The 23403-nt window shown below is 38.2% G+C and overlaps 3 protein-coding genes across 6 annotated transcripts in view; 1 reads left to right on the top strand and 2 right to left on the bottom strand.

The window, feature by feature from the left end:
* Nucleotides 1–349: 349 nt before the first annotated feature.
* Nucleotides 350–2020, bottom strand: LOC111873599 (elongation factor Tu). The gene has a single exon (XM_023868442.2). The coding sequence runs from the start codon at nt 1922–1924 to the stop codon at nt 554–556; it is 1371 nt and encodes a 456-aa protein (XP_023724210.1). The 5' UTR covers nt 1925–2020; the 3' UTR covers nt 350–553.
* Nucleotides 2021–2211: 191 nt separating this feature from the next.
* Nucleotides 2212–10019, top strand: LOC111873597 (GPI ethanolamine phosphate transferase 3). The gene is made up of 5 exons (XM_023868439.2): nt 2212–3180; nt 3262–3332; nt 3588–5387; nt 6458–6861; nt 8485–10019. The coding sequence occupies exons 1-5, from the start codon at nt 2309–2311 to the stop codon at nt 8680–8682; spliced, it is 3345 nt and encodes a 1114-aa protein (XP_023724207.1). The 5' UTR covers nt 2212–2308; the 3' UTR covers nt 8683–10019.
* Nucleotides 10020–16245: 6226 nt separating this feature from the next.
* LOC111873624 (calphotin) overlaps nt 16246–23403 on the bottom strand; it is an 11690-nt gene continuing 4532 nt past the window's right edge. Inside the window, exons 2-4 of one of the 4 annotated variants that reach the window (XM_023868504.2) lie at nt 22906–23151; nt 20996–22782; nt 16246–18161 (exon numbers count right to left, since the gene is read on the bottom strand). In XM_023868504.2, coding sequence (XP_023724272.1) covers nt 18078–18161; nt 20996–22782; nt 22906–23151 — 2117 coding nt within the window. In that variant the 3' untranslated portion in view covers nt 16246–18077. Of the gene's footprint in view, nt 18162–18907; nt 20341–20995; nt 23152–23403 lie in introns of those variants that run through there. The other 3 variants (XM_023868505.2, XM_023868502.2, XM_023868503.2) reach the window with 3 other exon arrangements.

A 23403-nucleotide genomic window follows, 5' to 3' on the forward strand; every position in this document is an offset into this window, starting at 1 on the left:
CAGGGTCATAGCATGGATGGAAGGTTTAGGTCAATTGAAAAATCCAGTGACATCATCAGGAATCAAACCTGCAACCTTTGGCTTGTAGCGTAGTGCCTCAACCGACTATGCTACTGTGTGCCCCTTTGCGTATAGAATATAGTGTTCAAAATGTCGCTTAGGTGACACCCAGTAATTTGAGTGTTATACACAATTGTCAGAACCCCTTAGAATCTACAATCACAAATTTGTTTTGAACAACTTTATAAGAATGGTAATTTTTTTAAAGCTTTTGCCATTTGGATGAGAATTATGGTTGCTTGGATACTGAATGATCAGGAGTTTGCTGTACATAGGAAAAAAAAAGCTGTAGTGGATGATGCACATTTATCCACGCCACCTTATAACAATCTGCATATCAACATCTGCTACTTACAGCTCTCTGATATAAGTATGTGCAAAAATGGAGCAATTTAATTTGGTCAAGTTTTGGTAAATTTTTCAAAATACAAGAAAAATCCATTATATTTTGTTCCTACATCTGTCTTCTCAACACATTTGCAATTCTGGACTGTTATTGTCTGTGTTTAATATCAAGTTTGCTTAGGTTTGATTTCACAATATTAACACTGTTCAACATTTTTATAATTATTCCTGTACCCACAGTTTTATGATTTTCACGTATTGTGAATGTCTGTCCTTCAGTCATCACCATTTTTCTGAGTAAAGTCAGATATACGGAACCATGTTCACCAGGCATTAACATTTCACCACCAATCACATCAACACGACATGGCACATTCCAAGTTCTACTGAAGAGCTGCTGTATGTACTTAGATGTAACTGGTTTACTTCTTCCACCCTCAGCTCTTGTCAGAAAGTACACTTTAGCTTCAAAATGGTTACCAATGACATAACTTCCAGCTGCACATAAAAGCATTCCTCTCTGTACACTCTGTATTCGCACACCTCTAAGCAATGCCCCCAAATTGTCACCAGCCCTTGCTTCAGGAACAGATTTCTTGAATACCTGAACATCAGAAATAGTGGTTTTAATTTCTTCATCAAACCCAAGCAGTTCTGCTTCTGCATTCCTCTTCATTACACCCTTCCCAAGTGTACCAATAACCACTGTACCCCTTCCTGGAACTGTGAAAGCATTGTCTATAGGAAGCACAAAAGGTGATGTGTAGTCCCTTGTAGGTATTGGGAAGTAGCTATCGATAGCATCTAGCAAACGCCAGATTGACTTTTCTCCAAGTTCTGACGTGTCACCATTGAGTGCCAACAGAGCAGAACCACGTATCATGGGCGAATTAAGTCCATCGAAACCAAAATCTTCCAGCAGTTCCCGCATTTCGAGCTCAACAAGTTCAAGCACATCATTTTCAGCCAAATCGGCTTTATTTACAAAAACAACGACTCTTTCGACTCCGACTTGTTTTGCTAAGAGTAGATGTTCTCGTGTTTGAGGCATCTGACCATCATTGGCAGCTACAACCAGGATGGCACCGTCCATTTGTGATGCCCCGGATATCATGTTCTTTATGTAATCAGCATGCCCTGGGCAATCTGTATGTGCATAATGCCTGTTTTTTGTAATATATTCGATATGTGCTGCATTAATTGTAATGCCTCTAGATCGTTCCTCTGGTGCTTTGTCAATTTCGTCATAAGAAATAAATCTCGTTGCTCCATCTTTTGACAATACTTTCGTGATAGCTGCGGTTAAGGTTGTTTTCCCATGATCGACATGCCCAATTGTGCCTACGTTACAATGCCATTGCTCTTTGTCGCTAGAATAATTCCTAACATCTGAATGTGACCTATATATGTGCCTCAGACACTTATTGGAGAAACTGCAAGTTGTTATGCATCTTATATCCTTAAAATTCGTGATATTGTTCCGTACAAGCATCAACCAATACCTTCCTACTGCCGCCATTTCCACAAACTTCTCGTAGTTAACTCGTAGCCAACATATGAAAGCTATACGTAATAAGATCCAGTATTTTCACTCAGGTATACGAGTTCACTGTCATTCGTGATTTGACCTTAGAACTTATGACGCACTACATGACGAAATTATGTATTAAATTAATGACTGGTGCATGATTGTTTTATATAAGTAGAGCGAATTATCTTCAGTTTGTTTAACACGTGCTTCTGCAATGTTACATGTCCTGATCAATGGGGATCATGGGGATCACGGTCGTCACAGTTATGGTATGAACCGAATGAATAAAATGCCCCGCCCCCAAATAAGCATGGAGAAGGGCTTGTGTTTGAGTGATATCTAAATGTTACAAATGGTGGTTTTAGAAGCAACATGGAAAGACGTTGGAACTACTTTTTATTATTATTATGGTTCTCATACTTGCTGTTATCGGGAGTGTTGTTATTTACTCGCGGATTTCTGCTTAATCGAGAAGTTCTGCCTCACATAGCTAAATGTAAACCATCCAATATGATATGTGATAATACAAGTCATAGTAATGATAATTTTCACAGTTCGTTACAACGTAATCACGATGAAAATTTCATTAGAGAGCAACGGCAGTGCTCACAAGAAGAGCTGTGGACAGAGCAAAATGACTCGAGTGAGGAACACTTGGCATGTGGGTTAAGTAGGATGAAAGTTGTGTTGATTGTTATTGATGCACTGAAGTTTGATTTTGTCTATTTTGATGGAAAACTTAAAGATCAGGAACTCCTTCCACATCAAAATAAATTAACAGTGATCAACGATTTGCTAACAAAAGAACCAAATCATACTAGACTGTTTAAATTTATTGCTGATCCACCTACTACCACAATGCAGAGGCTGAAGGGCCTCACAACAGGAAGTTTACCCACGTTTATAGATGTCGGGTCAAATTTTGCTACACCAGAAATAAATGAAGACAATCTACTTGATCAGATAAAAACCCAAAATAAGAATATCGTGTTCATGGGAGATGACACATGGTCTGGATTGTATCCGAAGAGGTTTATCAGAGAATATTCATACCCATCATTCAACGTATGGGATTTAGATACTGTAGACAGTGGGATAATGAACCACCTTCTGTTGGAAATAGTGAAGAAAGATTGGAGTCTTTTGGTAGCACATTTCTTAGGTGTAGACCATTGTGGACATAGGTATGGTCCATATCACTCTGAGATGGCCAGGAAGTTGAATGAGATGAATGATATGATCAGGTATGGGGATATTTCCCACAGACATACACATCCTTTCTGAACAACTGTAGTAATTCTTATTATATTTTCTTGTGATTGCAGATCAGTGGTGGATACAATTGATGATAATACTATGTTGTTTGTGATTGGTGATCATGGAATGACAAACACAGGTACATTCTATTTTATTGTATTCTCTGTACATTTGTGTCTATCCTATTTCTTTGTCATTAACCTTATAAAAATGTTGAAATTGCTACATTAGGCAAATTAATTATGTACATAAAACAAGTGGATGGCATCTTGTCTCACCCTAGAAGTATTAATTTGAACTACACATGTACAGGTTTTCATTTAACATAACTTGTGGTTTATACTATGATACCTGTAAATTATAATTTCCATTTTTTTTTGTTTTTTTGTTACAGGAGATCATGGTGGGGACAGTGATGCTGAAATTACAGCAGCCATGTTTGTGTTCTCTCCAAAGCCCCTTCTCTCAACAGAAATGCTCCAAAATTCTGACACAGTGAATCAAGTGGATCTGGTTCCCACGCTTGCAACCATTTTGGGGTTACCCATTCCATTTGCAAATCTGGGTACTGTAATACTTGAAGCATTGCCTTCTCTGAGTGAAGGAAATGATATTCTTTCTGACTGGAAATTTGCTTTGAAAATGTTATGGCATAATGTTCAGCAAACTACAGAATATATGAAGCAGTACACCAAAAATACAAACCAGTTTTCACAGGAGAAGCTAAGCCTACTACAGATGAAGTACACGATGCTTAAAGAAAATATAAAATCTTTGGTCAGTTTAGAGGATTTTGTAGATTTTTCTTGGCATATGAAAGGTTATTTATCATTAGTGAGAGAAATATGTGAGGAAGTGTGGGTGCAGTTTGATGCTGCTTTAATGTGTAATGGTTTACTGCTAATGTTTGTATCAGTCTTCTTCATTTTCTTGTTAATTGATGGCATCCCTGGTGATAAGTTTAGGGAAATATTTAGTGGGATATTTTTATACATTGTATTTGGTGGCCTGATGGTCACTGCCTTAGGGACATTGATTTGTTATGTAATAAATCTTGTTGATAACATAGAAATATCAGTGTACATTTCAACTGGAGTATTGTCCATGATTATGATGGCAGTTGTCATCATTCGCAGTTGGATAGCTATCTCAAGTCATTGGCAAAGTCAGATCAAGTTAAGTGATTTGTCAGATATCGTTGGGAGGCTTTTACTTCTGCTCAGTTTGTGTGGCCTGTTTTCTAATAGCTATATTGTGGAGGAAGCCCGAGTCCTGTCATACCTCCTCCTCACAATGGCATGGTACTTTGTTCATCATTTCAAACCCTTAAAGCCAGAGCCTGTGGGAAGAGTCAAGTCTTTTGAGAAACAAGCAGTGTCATGGTATAATAAATCTATACTGACAACACTCAAGTTCAAGTTATATATGTTTGTTGCCATGTTGAGTGTGCTTATCAGGTTGTCGCAGTATTACTGGCTGTGCCGAGAAGAACAGATAGGTTGTGAAGCCCTCGCATTGCGCAAAGGACATTCATTTGCTAATTTTTTGACTGTGAGATATTGTAATACACATTGCTTCTTCACACTTATTTCCCTCGCACTTTTTATCACTGTAGCCCGTATATGGTTGCGAAGCTGTGGCAACCTTGTCGGCTTCTCGCTCTCTGTGACTTTAGCTCGTTATGGCCCTACCATTGTTGTTGTCTGTACAGGTGGATTCTGGGTGTTACAGAGTTTACCGAAGGACACAAAATCTAAGCTGTTCTTACCGTGGCAGATTCAATTCTTGCCCTGGATTATTTATACTGTTGTATTTGTTGCCTTTGTGACTACATTTGTTCAACCGTTAAGCATCTTTGTGGTGCCCAAGAAGAAGGAGAGTATAACAGTCCCAGTGTATGGACAAACAAATGTTATCCCTCACCTCTTCACTCAGGTGAAAGAGCTAATGAGAGGACAAAGCAAATCAGGTGTCATTGCAGGTGATGTTAATGTAAGGAAGGAACTCCCTGTTGTGTATGGTTTAGCAACAGCATACAGTTCTGTCTTTGTAAACATTGCTGTGTTTGTATGTTTGTTGGTTGCTCTGCTCCTGGGAGATGCCCTGGCTCCATCTGTGGTACTTATGTGTACTACTGCCACAGTGCTCTTGACGATCCTTTCAGCAGTACAATACGAGAAGGCATTGCATTCAGGTGAGGGCACATGTGAGCTTAAATATTGATGTACAGAATAATTTATGGATATAAATAGGGACATGTAGCAGACCTTTCCTTCATTGAAACAGAATATATGAAAACATGTGCTCTGTTTTTAAATGTGCATCTTTTCCTTGAAACAAGCTTTGTAATTTTGCATATCTTGTTTATCTTAGTATAATTTATTTCATATTTAATTACTATGTTATGGCAGATATAATTTTGATTTTACAGACCTAGTCAACATTATGGATACCACGCTCTACAGAATCAGAAATTCTGCTGTTGAGAAAGCTAAGAATGTATTGTACTTCAAAGAGAGACAGATTAATTTACTTTGTATTTTGTTAAATGTACTCTGCATTCAGAATATTTTGCATGATTTACCAAACATTGTGGTGTAATGGTTAATACTCCTTATTTGCAGGGCTCTTATCAGTCATTCTGGATAAATGGTGAGGTAGTGCCTCAGTTTATGCAATGACAACTTTGTTCCTCATCCTTACAGTTCATTGTTGACTAATCATCTTGCCATGGTTTAGTAGTGGATTTAGTTATTTTAGAGGAAATGATATGTGTCCAGAGAAATTCTGGTGTCTATCCATAGCCGACATTCTCTGGAGAGACTGAGGAAAAGTGTGATAAACCTTATTCAGCGTAATTAATAACATGGCCAAAATTTGAACTGCACATTGACTCACTTATGTGTATAGTATTCTGATTTATTTATTTGTTGTTTATTTAATTACATTGGCAGGTAAGACTATGTGGCCTAATATTGTTTGATGATCAGTGAATAATGAATGAGAAAGGATTGAGAAGGAAGCAGTTAGCACTTAAAGTGTGATACAATCCCAGTATTTGCCTGGAGATACTTCGGTGTGTGGGGGTGGGGGGCGGTGGGCAGGACTCATCAAATATAGCTGATGTCCTGCAGGATGTCCAAAAATTTCACTTCTTGAATGTAAGAAAGAACTTTTACCACTTGAGCCAAGTTGCTTGGTGTCGTGTTTTAGAAGCCTGAAGTGTACCATATTCTTGTAGGGATTCTGTACTTTTTGTTACAGATCAGCTATTCAGTGTGCCCTGGTCATCGGTTGTTTGCTGGGGATTTCTGGCCATGTGTTTCTTTTATGGCACTGGTCATACTGCGACATTCCCTGGTATCCAGTGGGAGGCTGCATTTGTGGGGACTGGTGGTCAGTTTTCAAATCACATTGTGCCTGCTCTCCTGATCTGCATCAACACATTTGCCTCGCACGTCGTGATGAGTTTGATGCTACCTGTGTTACTTGTGGCACCATTCACCCTACATGTCATGTTCCCTAAGATCCTGCCATCTGCTGCTAAGGATGGCGTTAAGAGCAAGGACATAAAACAAGGGGAACTTGTTCTGTACAAGAAATATGACTTGTTGTATGAAGGGGCATTCATCCTGTGTGCCAGATATATATTGTTTTTTGGAATTAGGGTGAGTTGGGTGAAGAAAAACATTGTTGCATGTTCATGTATTACATACTTTTTACATACATATGTTTCTTTCATCCATTTTTATGCTGGTGACATAATTGTAAAATGCAGCAGCTCATCACACACTTCAAGGATTAGTACAGTTGGCAAGACAAATGCCCTGTGGGGTACCATGGTCGGGGGTCACATTCATCGGAACCTCATTAAGTTGCCCATGTGTTCGCTAAACAAATCAGATTTAGTAACATTTTTACAGACCTGTGTTCAAATAATATGCCAATTGAAACAATGAAATTATGGAGTTTATTATTTACCTTAAAGAAGTTAATTATTGACTGTTCAGAATGTGATGATTACTGCCATAATGTTTACTACAGCATTGACGATGACGACGATGATGATGATGATGATGACGACAATAATGACAGTCATTCCTCTGCCACCAGGTTTTTCCATAAGTAGAAAGATTTAAAACCACAATTACATAAAATCAAATGCTGCAGTTGGCAAGATGGGACTGAAATGGAAAAGTATGGAAACTCGAAATCCATGGTCAGCAAGGAATTTGCTGTTCTAATTTGAATATAAAAAATATCATGTATTTAACTCACCCTCTTCTATCTGATGATTGGAAGCGTTGCAGAGCCAATTTTTCACCGTCCTCCATTTCTTGCTTCATTCACTTATTACCAATATTTATTGCAGACAATTAAAATGATTAGTAATGATAAATTGTGTATATTACCACCATAACAATTATTTGTGTTCATTATATTCATTATTTTCATTAATTAACTTTAGAACATACAGGTAGGTGTATCTGTTGTTGACCAGTCCCGATCAGATATGGCTTTAATTAGCATTCCTGTTATGTACATATTCCCAGGGCAACAGCCAGGGTAGCTCAGTCAATATACTGACTAGTCTGTAGGTTGCTTTACTGTGTTTATATCTGTGGCAAAGGCAAAAATGTTTTTCCTTCTGTGTCCAGACCAGCTCTGGGGCCAACCTAGTGTATGTTACATAATGGGTACCAAAGGCTTTTTCCCCTGGGATAAAACAGCAAGGGGATGAAGCTGATCATTCACCCCCATCTAGTAAAGATAAAGTTGTCATGCCACGAAGATGCAGCTCCATGCACTCATAACCTCAGTACTGGGTTGAGATGAGTGATCAGGCACCTTCACACTCTGGTTGCTCTACCCTCAGGGAAAGGGGCCCCTGTGGTCCACTGGATAGGACATTGGGTGGTCCCCAGAACTGATCTGAACACTGGAGAAGGGAAAAATCTCTTGCCTCTCTCAGGAATGTAACCCTGATCCTTCTGTCATCCAGCCCGTAGCCTAGCCACTATTCTGACAGCTATCTTGACTCGCACCTCCATCAGGTGGTGTGGTGCTTAATAGGGACAACTTTTCTTACACACACCTGGATCAGATACCAGCAGTGCAGTAGCAATTGCAATGGCATACCGGCAACATGTATTATCACACGACACAGTATATCTCATCAGATACTGTGCTCTAGCTGTCATTTACATGGCCAACATGCACACTAACTGTGACAAGTCACTGCCACAATTTTTGTATTTCTATAATAATTTTGGTTTTCTGTTATGTTTTAGATGTTTACATGCATGCTTGCTGCAACTATTCACTGCCGACATCTCATGGTGTGGAAGATCTTTGCTCCAAAATTAATCTTCGAGGGCCTGGGTTTGTTTGTGGTACTTATTTGTGTTCTGTTGAGTTATTTGCTTGTGATTCGAGTCACAACTCAGGTAGAGAGGTTGTTGCTGCGACTGGAACAGGAAAACCGGTGACACCACTGCAGTAGACCACATGTTAATGTGAAAAAGAAGTGTTTAAACCAACTGATGAATCAGTGACTCTTGAATGAATTATTACATTTAAGCAATATAATGCTTGAATATGTGCAGGGAAGACCCCTATACTACAGGAATGATTTTTTCATTACCTGTAAAACTATCTCTTCACTGTACCACAACCTGTTTTAAACAGACGCAGAGTCTGATTTGTTCCCGTTTCTTACCGTTTCCACCCCCCACCCCCCCATCATTATGAAAAGTATGTGGAAATCAAGTTTCTGTGGCCGCTGACACGGTACATTGGGCCTCTCAGTAGGTGATGCACAGACTGGATGAAAAGCTCTTTATTGGCATGAATCCAAAATATTTAACACGTTTTTACTGACACTTCCTTCTAAATTCACAAGAAAACAGATTTTAACAACCCACCTTACTTTTCATAGTCACTGCCAAGAGAACAACAGATCCAAAATATCTCACATTGTCTTTTTCTGAGGTACATTTCATTTACATGACATCTGGGGGCTGGCCTTGCTCCTGGCTGCATGCTGTAGGTGTTCATTTATTACACTGTAATTAACAGCGTCTGAGAGATTAAATCAGACTTGACTGAATTGCTGGCAGATTTTCACTGCTTTCAAGTAAAAAAGATACAAATTAGGTTATGTAATGTATGTTCTGTGGTTGAAAAGTAAACCCTTCCTCCCCTCTCCCCCCTGCCAGTAAAAGAAACTATCTGTGAAGAGTTCAGTTCTCTTGGGTTACAATGCCATGAAATCTGTTGAAAGTCAACAAACATCTTGGAGGTGACATTCCTCTGAAATATTAGTTGACTTTCAGCAGACTGTACAGCATTACAAGTATATTGATTCATGTATTCACTAGTTGGAGCTTCACTCCCCAGCCATTTTACATCCATTACCCCATATTTCCTCATGGCTTAGTGTTTAATTAAACACAGGGACAACTTTTGCGCAATGTTATACCCCAGAAGATAGAACACTTGATAATCAGTCCTGTGAGAATGTCATATATGATTTTCTCTTTAAGATTGTAAAGAAGATAAATGTTTTTGTTCCAAGAGATTAATTTCAATACTAGTCCATTTTAGGTATTAATTTTTAATTTATTTATTGTAAGTTAGAAAGAATCATGTGATTCTCATGCAGGCTTTGAACAGAAATTGTTACTGTGACTGTTATGAGACTGTCAGAACTGTAAAGGAGCCATGCCTCGGAACTAACTCTTTTGAACAAGTTGTTGTTGTTGTTGTTATTGTTGTTGTTATTGGAGAGGGTGGGTTTCCCCATGCACTTAGACCAGATATTGGTCCATTGTGCGTCCCCCTGTGATATTCTACCAGTCTCTATACCCTACCGGTATTGGTGCGTGCCATCAGTCCCGACTCAGCCAGTGAGTTCGGCCTCTACTGGCTCAGCAGTATCTTGATGCTTCCCCCATCTACCAGAGACGTTAGAGACTACTGGTGGGCAGGAAATGTCCTGAATTTGGCTCAGAGGTCCCCTTGGGACATGAGGTTCTTTTACGTGCCGTAAAGTTACGACACGGGACCCATGGCTTGAAGTCCCTCCCGGAGGACTTGTTCCCTGAATTTTTCCGCCCTTAAAAATTCCACGACCTCCGCTGGGTTTGAACCCACGTACCTTGTGTCGCGAGGTGGGAACGTTTTTGAACAAGTAACTTTTAAATATGTTCACATTGTGGTAGTTACTGTGTCCATATGTAGGGCTGGAAATGCTGGCAGATATGGTTAGACACTTCCTACTTAGTTCCTGAGCACTTCATTGTAACGATCTGTTTCCAATGCCTGAAAATATCATAAACATAATTCCAGCAAGGGTAAATGTAGGAACAAATCCTTGAGCTTACATTGTAATAATTTTCTTTCAATATGAGTCTATATGACATTCCCCGCAGAGGGTCTGCCAAGTTGTGCTATGGAGCTTCTACCTATTATTATTATTAGTGGGGTGGGACTTAGTCCCATGTACTGCGGCCACTTCTGGCCTATTGTACCAGCCCCAGCTGATAGGTGAGGGTGATTGTGGAGCAGTTGGTGGAATGAAGATTGGCAGGGGAAACTGAAATACTCGGAGAAAACCTGCCCCAGTGCCACTTTGTCCACCACAAGTCCCACTTGACCTGACCCAGGATCGAACCCAGGCTGCCGCGGTGGGAAGCCAGCGACTAACCGAGCTACCTAACTCTGAAAAGCCATTTCCATCCCTTCCCACATGTCTGCAAGTAAGTGATGTTATATTCTTAAAATGTTTACATCATGCCTGTCCTCTATCATCTAGTATATAGTATCATCTAGTGTAGACTACTTCTATAAGTTCTGTAATATGACAAATAAAAATTATTCACAAGCAGAAACCTCAAGTAATTTTATTACATATCATGTGCTTAGTTTTAGTATAATTCTTCCAACCTCTCCCATTCCTCAGAGAGTATCAGGATCCTAGCTGAATAGTGCCAGCATAATGAATAGGTTTGTGGCTGAAGAGGGAAGAAATAAACAGAGGAGTAAGTCTGCAAGTAAATGATGTTACTGTCTTAAAATGTTTACATCATGCCTTTCCTCTTTGAATATTATCTAGTGTAGATTACTTCTGTAAGTTCTGTAATATGACAAATAAAAATTATTTGCAAGCAAAAACCTCAAGTAATTTTATTACATATCATGTGCTTAGTTTTAGTATAATTCTTACAACCTCTCCCATTCCTCAGAGAGTATCAGGATCCTAGCTGAATAGTGCCAGCATAATGAATAGGTTTGTGGCTGAAGAGGGAAGAAATAAACAGAGGAGTAAGTCTGCAAGTAAATGATGTTACTGTCTTAAAATGTTTACATCATGCCTTTCCTCTTTGAATATTATCTAGTGTAGATTACTTCTGTAAGTTCTGTAATATGACAAATAAAAATTATTTGCAAGCAAAAACCTCAAGTAATTTTATTACATATCATGTGCTTAGTTTTAGTATAATTCTTACAACCTCTCCCATTCCTCAGAGAGTATCAGGATCCTAGCTGAATAGTGCCAGCATAATGAATAGGTTTGTGGCTGAAGAGGGAAGAAATAAACAGAGGAGTAAGTCTGCAAGTAAATGATGTTACTGTCTTAAAATGTTTACATCATGCCTTTCCTCTTTGAATATTATCTAGTGTAGATTACTTCTGTAAGTTCTGTAATATGACAAATAAAAATTATTTGCAAGCAAAAACCTCAAGTAATTTTATTACATATCATGTGCTTAGTTTTAGTATAATTCTTACAACCTCTCCCATTCCTCAGAGAGTATCAGGATCCTAGCTGAATAGTGCCAGCATAATGAATAGGTTTGTGGCTGAAGAGGGAAGAAATAAACAGAGGAGTAAGTCTGCAAGTAAATGATGTTACTGTCTTAAAATGTTTACATCATGCCTTTCCTCTTTGAATATTATCTAGTGTAGATTACTTCTGTAAGTTCTGTAATATGACAAATAAAAATTATTTGCAAGCAAAAACCTCAAGTAATTTTATTACATATCATGTGCTTAGTTTTAGTATAATTCTTCCAACCTCTCCCATTCCTCAGAGAGTATCAGGATCCTAGCTGAATAGTGCCAGCATAATGAATAGGTTTGTAGCTGAAGAGGGAAGAAATAAACAGAGGATTGAGAAAGCTGTGTAATTAAGATCTTCATAACTTGTACTCTACACCAAGTATAATTAGTATCATCAAGTCCAGAGGGGTGAGATGGGCAGGGCTTTTGTCTCACATGGGATAGAAGATGATTTTATATGTGGGGTATTGGTGGGAAAGCCAGAAGAAAAGACCACTAGGAAGTCCAAGACATGTTGGAGGATAATATTTAAATGGATCTTAGAGAAACAGGAGGGAATGGTATAGATTGGATTTATCTGACTGAGGATAGGAACCAGGGACAGTGTCTTGTGAACATGGTAATGAGCCTTTGGGTTTCATAAGATGTGGGGAAATTCTTAAGTAACTGAACTGGTGACTTCCCAAAGACATAACTCCATAAAGTTAGGTAGCTGAATATTGCAAGTTTATCATCTTAAGTTTTATGGAATGTTCTTGAATATGCATTAGGCAGTCATAATATCAGGTAGATTTGTATGGTTTGGGTTGGGTTCAGTAACCAAGTAATATTCTAGTTTAGTGACATGTTAGGCCGTAAATAATTATTTAAACCACAGAATTAGATCTCTTTGTTTCCTGAGACCTTGGCATGTTTCTCTTCATACAAGTGGCTTTCAATTTTACAGCTGCTCCATCGACTCCATCTCTAAGAGGAAAGATGCTAGAAGAAGACAAATTAATTCAGAGATAGGTTAGCGGGACAGGATGGCTGAAGGGGTCTGTATTATGTCTGGTATTCCCTTTTATGTATAAAATAATTCATGATGCTGAAAACTAATTAATTCTTTGGAGAAAAGTCCTTGAGAGGTTGATAATCATTTAGATGATCAAGGAATTAAATGTTTTTTATGAAATCTTAATACTTTTATGTTAGGGTATTAAACACATTTGGGACTGGAACTTGGAAATTTGTGTTGAACTCTCTCAAATGTGAGGTATATGACTGATTTGTGAGGTTTATCTCACTTTGTGACTCCAGACCTTAGCAAGCATGTAACTTTTGTTTTTAGGTTCATAGTTTTGTCACCCATAGCTTAGGGATTAATTAGATCTAACAAGTTATTCTCTCCTGTCAAACCAGATGACCTGTTTTTGACTGATTGCCTCTATGGCAGTGGTTTTCAAATTGTGGGAGGCATCCCCCTTGGGATGGACATGCAGTTAGTTGGTTAGGAGGGTGCAAGATATTGTGGAAAATTATGTAGTAAATTTAATTGATCACATTTCTCAAAATGTCAGAGACAAGTTGTTTAATTTCATGCAGGTATAAAATCATAATAAAAATTAATTAATAATACCCGTGAAGGTATTGATTTTGAAAATGAAAAACTGAAAAAGCTGTTCTTTGTACACACACAAAATTAAGAAGAGGGTGTCATGATGAAACATATTTTAAGATGAGGAGGTGCCATTGTATAAAATTAAAATTAATATAAAACCATTGACTGAGTAGTCTTATCTTCTGATTTGTAACTGTAGTTCAGCAGAAGTCCTCTGATGGTTTGTAGTAATGTATCATATCCATCTTCAGGGTTCATGATAAAGCCAAACAAGACACTAGCAATAAGCAGATCACAAGCAGAGCCCTAACTCCAGTATACTGAGTGAGGCTCACTGCTCCAAAAGGATTATCTTAACTGCTGTTTGCGTTGATGTAGCCAAGTACACTGTGGATAATTTCCCGCTTTCAAAGCGTTGCTTTTCAATTTCAAAACAACGCACTTGATGCAGGATTTCACCTACAGTGGAGACCCTGACAATCTGTTTAGAGGTAATATATTTTATGCCGAAAACTGCTGACAGATTGATTCTGTTGTGGTATCTTTCCACATTTGTGCTTGAAATATGGTAGAGAAAGAAGTCCTCCTGTCCATAATCCTGATTCACTTCCATGTTGGTCCATTCAGGGTTCATAACAAATTAATGCTTTCTCTTATGTGTTGCCCTAGACACACTTAAGTTTGATCTGCACCTGTTGTCAGAAAAAAACTCTTAAAATACAGAGATATTATTGAATATCATCTGTGAAACCTCCATTATTCCCCAAGCATTTTCAATTTTTTATTTATTCATTTATTATTTTTCTTTGTGAAGAAAAGACGCTGGAACCATATGCTGCTGTTTGATGACAGAAAAATTGCCTTGTTATGGTCAGTATTATGTATTAATATCTTACTAGTACATCACTGTATAAAAGAAATGATTACATTTTTTAAATAGTCTTGAGCAGTTTGGCAGGTTCATAGGTTATTTATGTTTGGTAGACATTGAACATTTAAGATTATGGTCATGAGGGATGTGATGCAGTATTGTTTTATACACATACATACATACATACATACATTTCATTTCACAAGTCCAAAACGAATGGACATGAAGGTCCTCATATAAAAAAAAACAAATACAAAAAATTTAAACAAACACACAGCTATTGGAATAATTAAAATTAATTGTTCATGTTATGCCTCACATATTCAGAAACTGTATAAAAGGAATTATTCATAAGATATAAAAACAGCCTATTTTTAAAACTAATTCTATCCTCTTTAAGGCTTTGAATGGTTATGGGCAATCTGTTGAATAGTTTAATAGCAGTAAACATAGTACCTTTTTGAAAAGCAGAAAGATTTTAGTTTGGCAAATATAATTGCTTTCGATTTCTTGTATTCAAACCATGAACATCTAAACCTGAACAAAATTTAGTTTGATAATCACAGGTATTAATGTCATCTTTTGCCTCCACCTTCAGTGAACAATAGTATCTATCTTTCAAACTACATGACATCACATCCTAGAAGACAATAATATTTCCTGCCATCAGGACCTAAAAACCACATCAGCCCTCTATTTGACATATAGTCACACTTCACTACACTGCAAAAATATCCTGATATTTAAATTATTTTAGGGACGAGGAAAGGCCACAGCAATTCAAAACTGTGGTTGAGCTGACATCATGAGGTTCGGTTTTATTATCTTTATTTAAACTATTACAGAATTTTCAAATCCTATGTCAGACTTAGCAATGTATAATACTATTATGTTTTTATCTTAGAAGTCATTTTGTATAGATGATGGTAGCATTTTGATTTCTTTTTACATGGGATTTCTTGAAACAAATATTTGATGTTACAGGACGGTATATTTGACAGCAGAGTTACATCCATGGCACAGTTATTTTACTTTCTTGGTGGAACTTGTGCTAAGCTTGATGTATTTTAATAAGGCATTTGCACAAGGATTTAATCCAAATATTAGGTATTAAAACACAAGCTATCATCTATTCCGAAGGCCATGTAGTCCTCACGTACTTCCTTGGGCTCATATATCAAGACGGATTGTGATCAACCCAGTAAACATATTGCAGTAGAAGGAAAAGCTATCCCTGTAACAGGCTTTGGAGTCCCATAAGGTTGTGAGACGTCAAGGCTGCTACATTTTCTAGACTCATAGATGGCGATGAAGTTGTCAGCTTTACTCGCCAGCCACACTTTACCCCCAGGAAGATTCCTGGTACTCATTTCTGGTAGAGGGTGAGTTAACCCTAGGACCATAGTGTGGCTGGAAGGATTGAAAAGTCAATTGAAAAGTCCAATGACCTCACTGGGAATTGAAACCATAACCATTTTGCTTGTAACATAGTACCTGAAACTACTATGCTAACTTGTGCCCTTGAACATATTTCAGTAGTGTAAAGTATTAGATTTCTGCACAAACAATGGTAAGAAAATGTCCAGACAATTTTAACACATCATAGTACTATTTTTAACATAACTGTTTAGCCAGAGATGAATTTAAGCATTAAATTTCAGGAGTCCATTGCTAGTTATGAGCTAGGAGGCAGTAGGTAGACTAAAACAGATCGAATTAAAATAACAAGAATGGTGAATCAGTGCTCTTTAACATCAGTTTATTAACCAATACTTATCTAATTCTAAATTATATAATGCTTCTGCAGGCAACATTAAGGGAAGAAAGATTACTTACCTAATTAAAACTTACACATTATCATATTAGCTGTGAATTAAGTTATGTAAATTTGAATACTAATACATATTTTGCTTTAGGAATCATTAGAACCTGCTGTCATTATTATCATGTCAAGAGGCATGGTTTGTTGCCTCATTGTACCAGACATTTACGGTTGGAAGGCATTTCTGCAAACTGCAGTCTTGCAGAATAATGATTATACTGATTGCAGAAGTCTCTGTGACAGGGATTTGACCAAAAGTGAAAGTGTACTATGATAAAATTCTCTTGGAAGCTCATATAACTTTCTTAAGAGATTTACAGCATTAAGTACAAAGAAAGTTCAGTTTTATGGGAAGTATGCTGGAACATATTAAGAATTTCTACGGAAACAAAAGTAGCTAGTTCAAAATTGTTTTTAGATTTTAAGATAGCTAATTTATCTCCTTTGGTGCTGGGATAGCTCAGTGGGTACAGCGGTGGACTACACTTTTGATGACCAGGGTTCGATTCCCAACAGGGACAAGAGATTTTCCTCTACTCCACAGCATCCAGACTGGCCATGGGGCCCACCCAACTTTCTATCCAACAGGTACAAAGGGCTGTTTACCTGGTGTTAAGTGGATGGGCTTGAAGCTGGACACTCACCTCCATCTAGTTTCAAGATCTAGAATGGTGGAGCAATACCTCTGCTCCCCCATACATCTTCATGGTGTGGTGTTTAATCACTTAAGCACAGGGAGAATTTTACCTTTACCATACCTGTGTTACTTTTCAAGAACAAATTGTAGAACGGGATGTACTTCACTTCTGAAAAGGCAAAGTTGTCCCTGTGTGTAATTAATGAAATGCCACACCATGACAATGTGTGTAGGAGCGGAGGTATAACTCCATTATTTTTTATCTCAGCACCTGGTGGAAATGAGTGGTCAAGGTTGGGTGGGCCTCATGGCTGGTCTGGATGCTGTGGTGTACAGAAAAATTTCTTGCCTCTGCTTGGAATTGAACCCCGGCCATTCAGCCCATAGCATGTTGCTATGCCAAATGAGCTATCCCAGCTCTCTACTTTGCTTCCGTAACTAATCTTTCAATTTTTCCCTCCTCAGAAACTGTACCACTTCAGTAACAACTACAGAGATAAAACCTACAAGACTAGGAACTGTCTAAGTAGCAAGGAAATAATACATAAATTGTATGCTTATTTTGAAAATAATATTGGACCATGAGCAAGTTTTTGACATGAACAGAACTTGAAAATTTCACTGCAGCCTGGTGGAATCTCCTCAAATCTTTCAGAGCTTACAGATGACAGTAGGTTGTATTAGACATACTCTAGAAAATTGTGACTTTTATTTATAACACATTTTTTAAAATAATTATCATTATCTTAAATTTCAGTAAGTGATTACATAACACCAAAAGTGAACTAGATATTGCATATAGTAATTATTCATAAGCACAGGTTAGCAGTCATAGGGGTAAATGAAACCATAATGCTCATTACAGCTCCTCTGTGCCAGTTTCCCGGACTTCCATCGAGGACCTTTTGTTGGTTAGCACATTTGTATTCTATGGACATTGTGTTCAAAAACAGTAGTGTCTGGTACAAAATGTGAGAACTTAAAACTGACTGTTCTTGACATTTCAAACTTAATGGTAGACATTCTGAAACATCATTTTTTTTCTATTGCTGCAGACATTGATACTGCTATCTCTTACTTATTCCCATGTTAACAAAAATTCATCTTCCCTTAGTCTCTGTTATGGTGGTTGTGGTGGTGGCGGCTGTCTGATTGCCACTCATTACTACTTGTTTTGATGTTGGGGATGTCTGCCTGCAAAAATACAATAGATATGAGCTTTGAGGTTTTCACAATTGTGACTTTGAAGATTACTGTTTCCCAATGTTCTGAATGATCGTGCTGCCTCCATCTTCAGGGTAGAAAATGGAGACAATGCGTTCCCTCAGAACAGTAGTAAGGATCTATCAGATTACACTGCCTCACACCCCAGAAGACAGTAATCTTAATGCAACAAATATTTAGGGCCCTCAAAAATGTTTTATGTCAACATGTCACTGTGTTTTTTCTGCAGTTTCACATTTGCAACTAGGTCCAAATAGGTCATGCACTTTAGAGAGGCAGTAGTTAATTCCTGTTTTAAGGTACTGTCTCAGAGAATCTTGGAGAAGATTCTTAGGAAAACTGTACCAAATCATAGAGAAAGTTTTTTTTTAGTGATGAGGCACTGAGTTCAATTTAAGTTGACCAGTTTCGTTTCATTTTTTATATGGCATTCATAATTGCTACAACAGTAACACACAAATAAGTCACATCATTAAATATATCATTCTTGAAATCCTTTTGCCCAAATGCCTAAAGGATTAGAATTTGTCAACAATATATAATCACGCCTAACATGGTCCAGTTATTCCAAAAAGTTTTCATGTTTTCACAGTGGTGAGCTTCTAGATTGTGATTTTCTGGATTGTGACAATTTGTAGTCTTGTGAGTGACACCAATCTGAGTTCTGAAGATAGTATATTCCTCCAAAAAATTACAATTTCAATTATTCCAAAGTGTCTTTTGGTAATACCCATCACTTTGTCCAAGCTAATGCCAGATGTGATCTTAAAATATATCAAAACAATCTATTCTCAATCCAGTTCAAAATGACTATGCTCTCTCTCATTTTATATTGTGTAACATGTGCAGATAACAGTGTGTTTAAATTATCTATAAAATAGATCAAAATTTTCATTCTCCTATACAATCCCATTTACTGTGTCCCACTGGGAAAGTATTGTTTAAGTTACTCCCAACTTTAATAAGAATAATTTATCTTTAGCCACTGATGTATTTTATAAAATTATGAGCCCTCTATATAGTGAAAGTTTGTATGTAGAGAGTGCACGTTCAGTTTTAGTGTAATTTTAACCATTTGTGAATTCCTTTTAGGAAACAATCGTATGGTGATACCAGTCTAGTTATTTCCAAATATTTAGATTTTAAACAAGATTTAACTACATTTCACTGTGCTAGAATGGGCAGAGAGTGGGACATTCTTTGCCAGAGATTTTACTACCAATTTGAATGTTCATTTGTGAGTTTTTCAATTGTTTGCATTTCAAAATGAGAGAGAGTCTTATAATTTCACTATGTGGAAAACAATATGTAGCATCTGACTGGGGAAGGAATGCTTTAAAGGAATTTTGTTAACCTGTTTTGAATATTTGTATATTGGTTCTGCCAAGCCAGCTCAACATCACCACTGGTGAGAACCATTTTAATTTACACATTCAACTGTTTTAAGAAGAAAGAAAAAAGAAAGGTTAAACAAGGGCGAGGTTCTACTGTATAGGATTAGAGCATATTCCTTTAATTCTCCCTAATTCCGATAGTGTTTTTTAATATACCTTTTGCCACCCTGCATATTGTAATATACACCATCCTGTGCATTTTTACTTATTGCAAAAGGACAATTGTATAACTGGGGTTTATGTGCTTTACAGGAAGACCAATGAACCATCCACAACCACCAAGCTACAGAAATTGTTGAGCAATTATGTAATTTATCTGTTGTAAGTCATATCATTTATATAGAAAATGTAAATCACATGTGCAACAGGTGTGAATGAAATAACTTACACAGATAAATGCAATATAACTGGATTGTTGGTGCCCTAAATTAAACACATTTGTCCAGTAAAATCAAATTGGAGCAGAGACTACAAATTTAATTTATTTTCAATATATATATGTAATTCCTTTCAAAAGGGAGACTTTTGCCTTCTTCAATATAAAAGATTCCTTTACTGTTATATTAAATATGAGTTTTAGGAGAAAACACACTAACATTTAATTTCTGAAATTGTATATATTTATTTTTACATGTATGTTTTTCTTTCTACTAAGAAAATACATGTTCCCCACTTAAGTTAAATCACTAATTAACACTGACATGTCATGTTTGTAGCTGTCTGGTGCCTGGGACTGTCTATGCAGGCACTTTAATCTGGAAGAAACATAAATTAAGTTTGGATCCTTAATCAGCATCTGGCACATTTATTCAAGTTAATAAGAGTAACATGTGACTTAATAAACTAAAACACTTGTAACGGCAACTTCAGTTTTCTATGCAACAGACAGATATGTTAAGTAGATGTATTCTTAGATGCTCCAGCTGGTCTCTTTCTGTGAGATTTTATAACCCCAAATTTTGTATATATATCTCCATGCATGATGTACATCCAACTCTTCTCATCCCCCATTTATTTATCTTAAAAACATATATAAATGAATTCTTTTCCCTTGGGATTTGTCAGCCAATATTTTGTGTTAATGTCTCGTGTTCTTATGTATACTTTAGAGCCTAGCCATGTCTCATCTTTCTCGTTTTAATCATTCTAACATTAGAATAAGAGTATGAATTATGATACTATCAGTGTGCAACAGTCCTTCGAAGAACCTGCTGCCTCCACTTTCAGGGTAGAAGTGAACATGGAGGAAGCAGGTTCCTCTGAAATGTTCGTAACTGTCTACAAGGCTACACAGTGTTATAATCTAGACCATATTTCAAATTTTCCGTGTCATGAAAATAGAAATCGCCTGCCATCTGAACTTTAATAACACCGAGATACATTATCTGCAACAAACTGTCAGACTCTTACCTGTAGCTTGAGGCCCCCTCCTTCGTGTTTCTGGGGTGTGGTACCACCTCCAGCCTGGAGGAGTTCCTCTGAACCCGGGGGGAGACTCTGGTACCCCTGGTGTACTGCCATCTTGATGCTTCTTGCCTTGTTGTCTGTGGATGCCTGATCATCATCTCCAGTCTTTGCTGCCTTGCTTGCAAACAGCTTGCTCAGGAATGACTGTGTCTTCCCTATGTAGTAGTCAGGACCAACCACAGCACCAGCAGCAGTATCAGGTATCCAGAAAGATGGATCTACTATGGTGGGTACAGGTTCAGTCAGCGTCGGTTTGATAGCCCGAGCATATTTTGGAACTTGTTGCATCAGAGAGCCTTGTTCAGAAGTCTGGCTGTGTGCGGAGGAGTTGGCAAGTTCAATAAGTTTACTTCTGATAAGGTCTATGAGTTTTGTGCCATTCGTGACCTGTGAAGTGGGCACTATGGGTTTAGTTTCTGGTGTAGTTGGAATAGAAGTAGTTGTGGTTGTAGCTGCAGCTGCTGCTTCACTAACAGCCTGACTCAGTGCCTCTGTAACGTCTTTCTCCAACTTTGTAAGCGTGTCGAACACTTGGCTGAGAAATTCAACTTTCTTTTGGAATGGTTCAGGATCTGGGGTTGGTTTTGGTGTAGTAGTTGTAAGAGCAACTTTAGCCCATGGTGAAAATGGCCCTCCAAAACCAAATGGCCCACCAGGACCAAATGATGGACCAGGCTTCTTCTTTGGCGCAGGGGTTGGTGGAGGTGTTGCAGCTGCTTCCTTCTGTTTTGTTATTAGTTCAGCCAAAGTAGCCAGAATATTGTTCTTGATTCCACCCATCTCTGCTATGATGGTGTCTACAACTTTATCCTTGGCACTGAGAAGTGCATCTACTGGAAGTTGTTGAGCACCAACGGATGAAGTGTCATTGGCTGTGTCAACACTCCTTCGTGTAAAATCGCCAGTTTCATCTGTTGCTTGAGCATCAGTTTTACTCTTTGCATTTCTAGTACTGTCATAGACTTCATTTTCTTTTCCTAGAAAGTTTTTCTCTCCTTTGGCTGCCGTTTCATCAGCACCTGCCAAATCCCGCTTTGCTGTAGCACCAGCACTATCATTATTGATGATCGCAGTAAAGAGTTTGTCCAGGAATTCAGCTACCTTCTGTTCATACTCTATGACAGGGTCAAGGGTAGGTTCTGGAGTTGTTACTGGGGCAGGTGTAACTGTGATATTGAGGGTGCTGAAAAGGGTTTTGAGGAAAGCTGTTTTCTTGTCAATAAATTGTGCTGGATCCACAACAGGAACTGAAGGACCAAAGAAACCAGCTGGTTTGGTAACAACTGAAGGTACCCAGAACCCAGGCGGAACAATAGTAGGTTTCACAGTGGGGGCTGGTGGAGGTGTAGCAAAAGCAGGGATGAACTGGAGCCAGAAATTTGGGGGAACAGCTTGCAAGGGATCTGTTGTAGACTCATCAGTAGCTATAGCTCTTGCTGACACTTCAGATGTACTTGGGGTTGCACTAAGGCTGTTAAACAGTTCACTGAGGAACTTTGTCTTCTTATCCAAGAAAACAGATGGGTCTACAACTGGAGGCACTGGTCCAGCTGCTGATGAACCATCTGCAAATGGACTCCAGTACCCAGGGGGTACAATTGTTGGCTTCACAGTAGGAGTTACAGCAGCAGGAGGCCCCCAAATTGAGGGTGGTCCAATTACAAGACGGGGCTGAGCTGAGACAGTTGCTTCGTGTTCTGGTTCAGGCTCTGTGAGTGCTCTCTTGGAATCTAGAGAAGAGGATGATGCATCACTATCCACTGCTGTACCCAAAAGTGTTTTCTTCTCAGCAAAGAAACCAGGAGGTGATATGACCCCTCCTGATATCCAAGGAGGAAAGAAAAATGGCATACCTGCAGGAGCAGGAGCAATCCCAGAACCAAAGAGGTTGTTCAGAAGTGCAGCTTTCTTTCCAATGAAGATGTTGGGATCAACGAATGGGGATACAATTGTTGGTTTTACTGGAAGGAATGGTTTTAAAGACAGGAATGGGCTCATAGGATTAGTGGCAAGTTTGGAGGGAACTGCGCTGTAAACGGAGTTAATGTCTCCTGCCGAACTTGGGTCATCTCCAGGGTAAGCAGCAGCTCGTTTCTGGGCTGTGCAGAAATGACAGATGTCACTTTCTATTCAGAATATTTATAATCTCTATCAGATGTAACTACCTACCTACCACTTGGCGCTACAGCCCTGGTTGAGCCTTGGCCTCCTCTACAACCAATCTCCACAACCAATATGGACCCACGCATGATGACCCAAGGCTGGTTGTTAGGTTTCCGAACAAAATTCTTTTTACAGGACGAGGTTCTTAGCCTCATGCCCACTATATCAGATATATATGTACAAAATTA

Source organism: Cryptotermes secundus, unplaced genomic scaffold, assembly GCF_002891405.2.
Source record: "Cryptotermes secundus unplaced genomic scaffold, Csec_1.0 scaffold644, whole genome shotgun sequence".
Lineage (NCBI taxonomy): Eukaryota > Metazoa > Arthropoda > Insecta > Blattodea > Kalotermitidae > Cryptotermes > Cryptotermes secundus.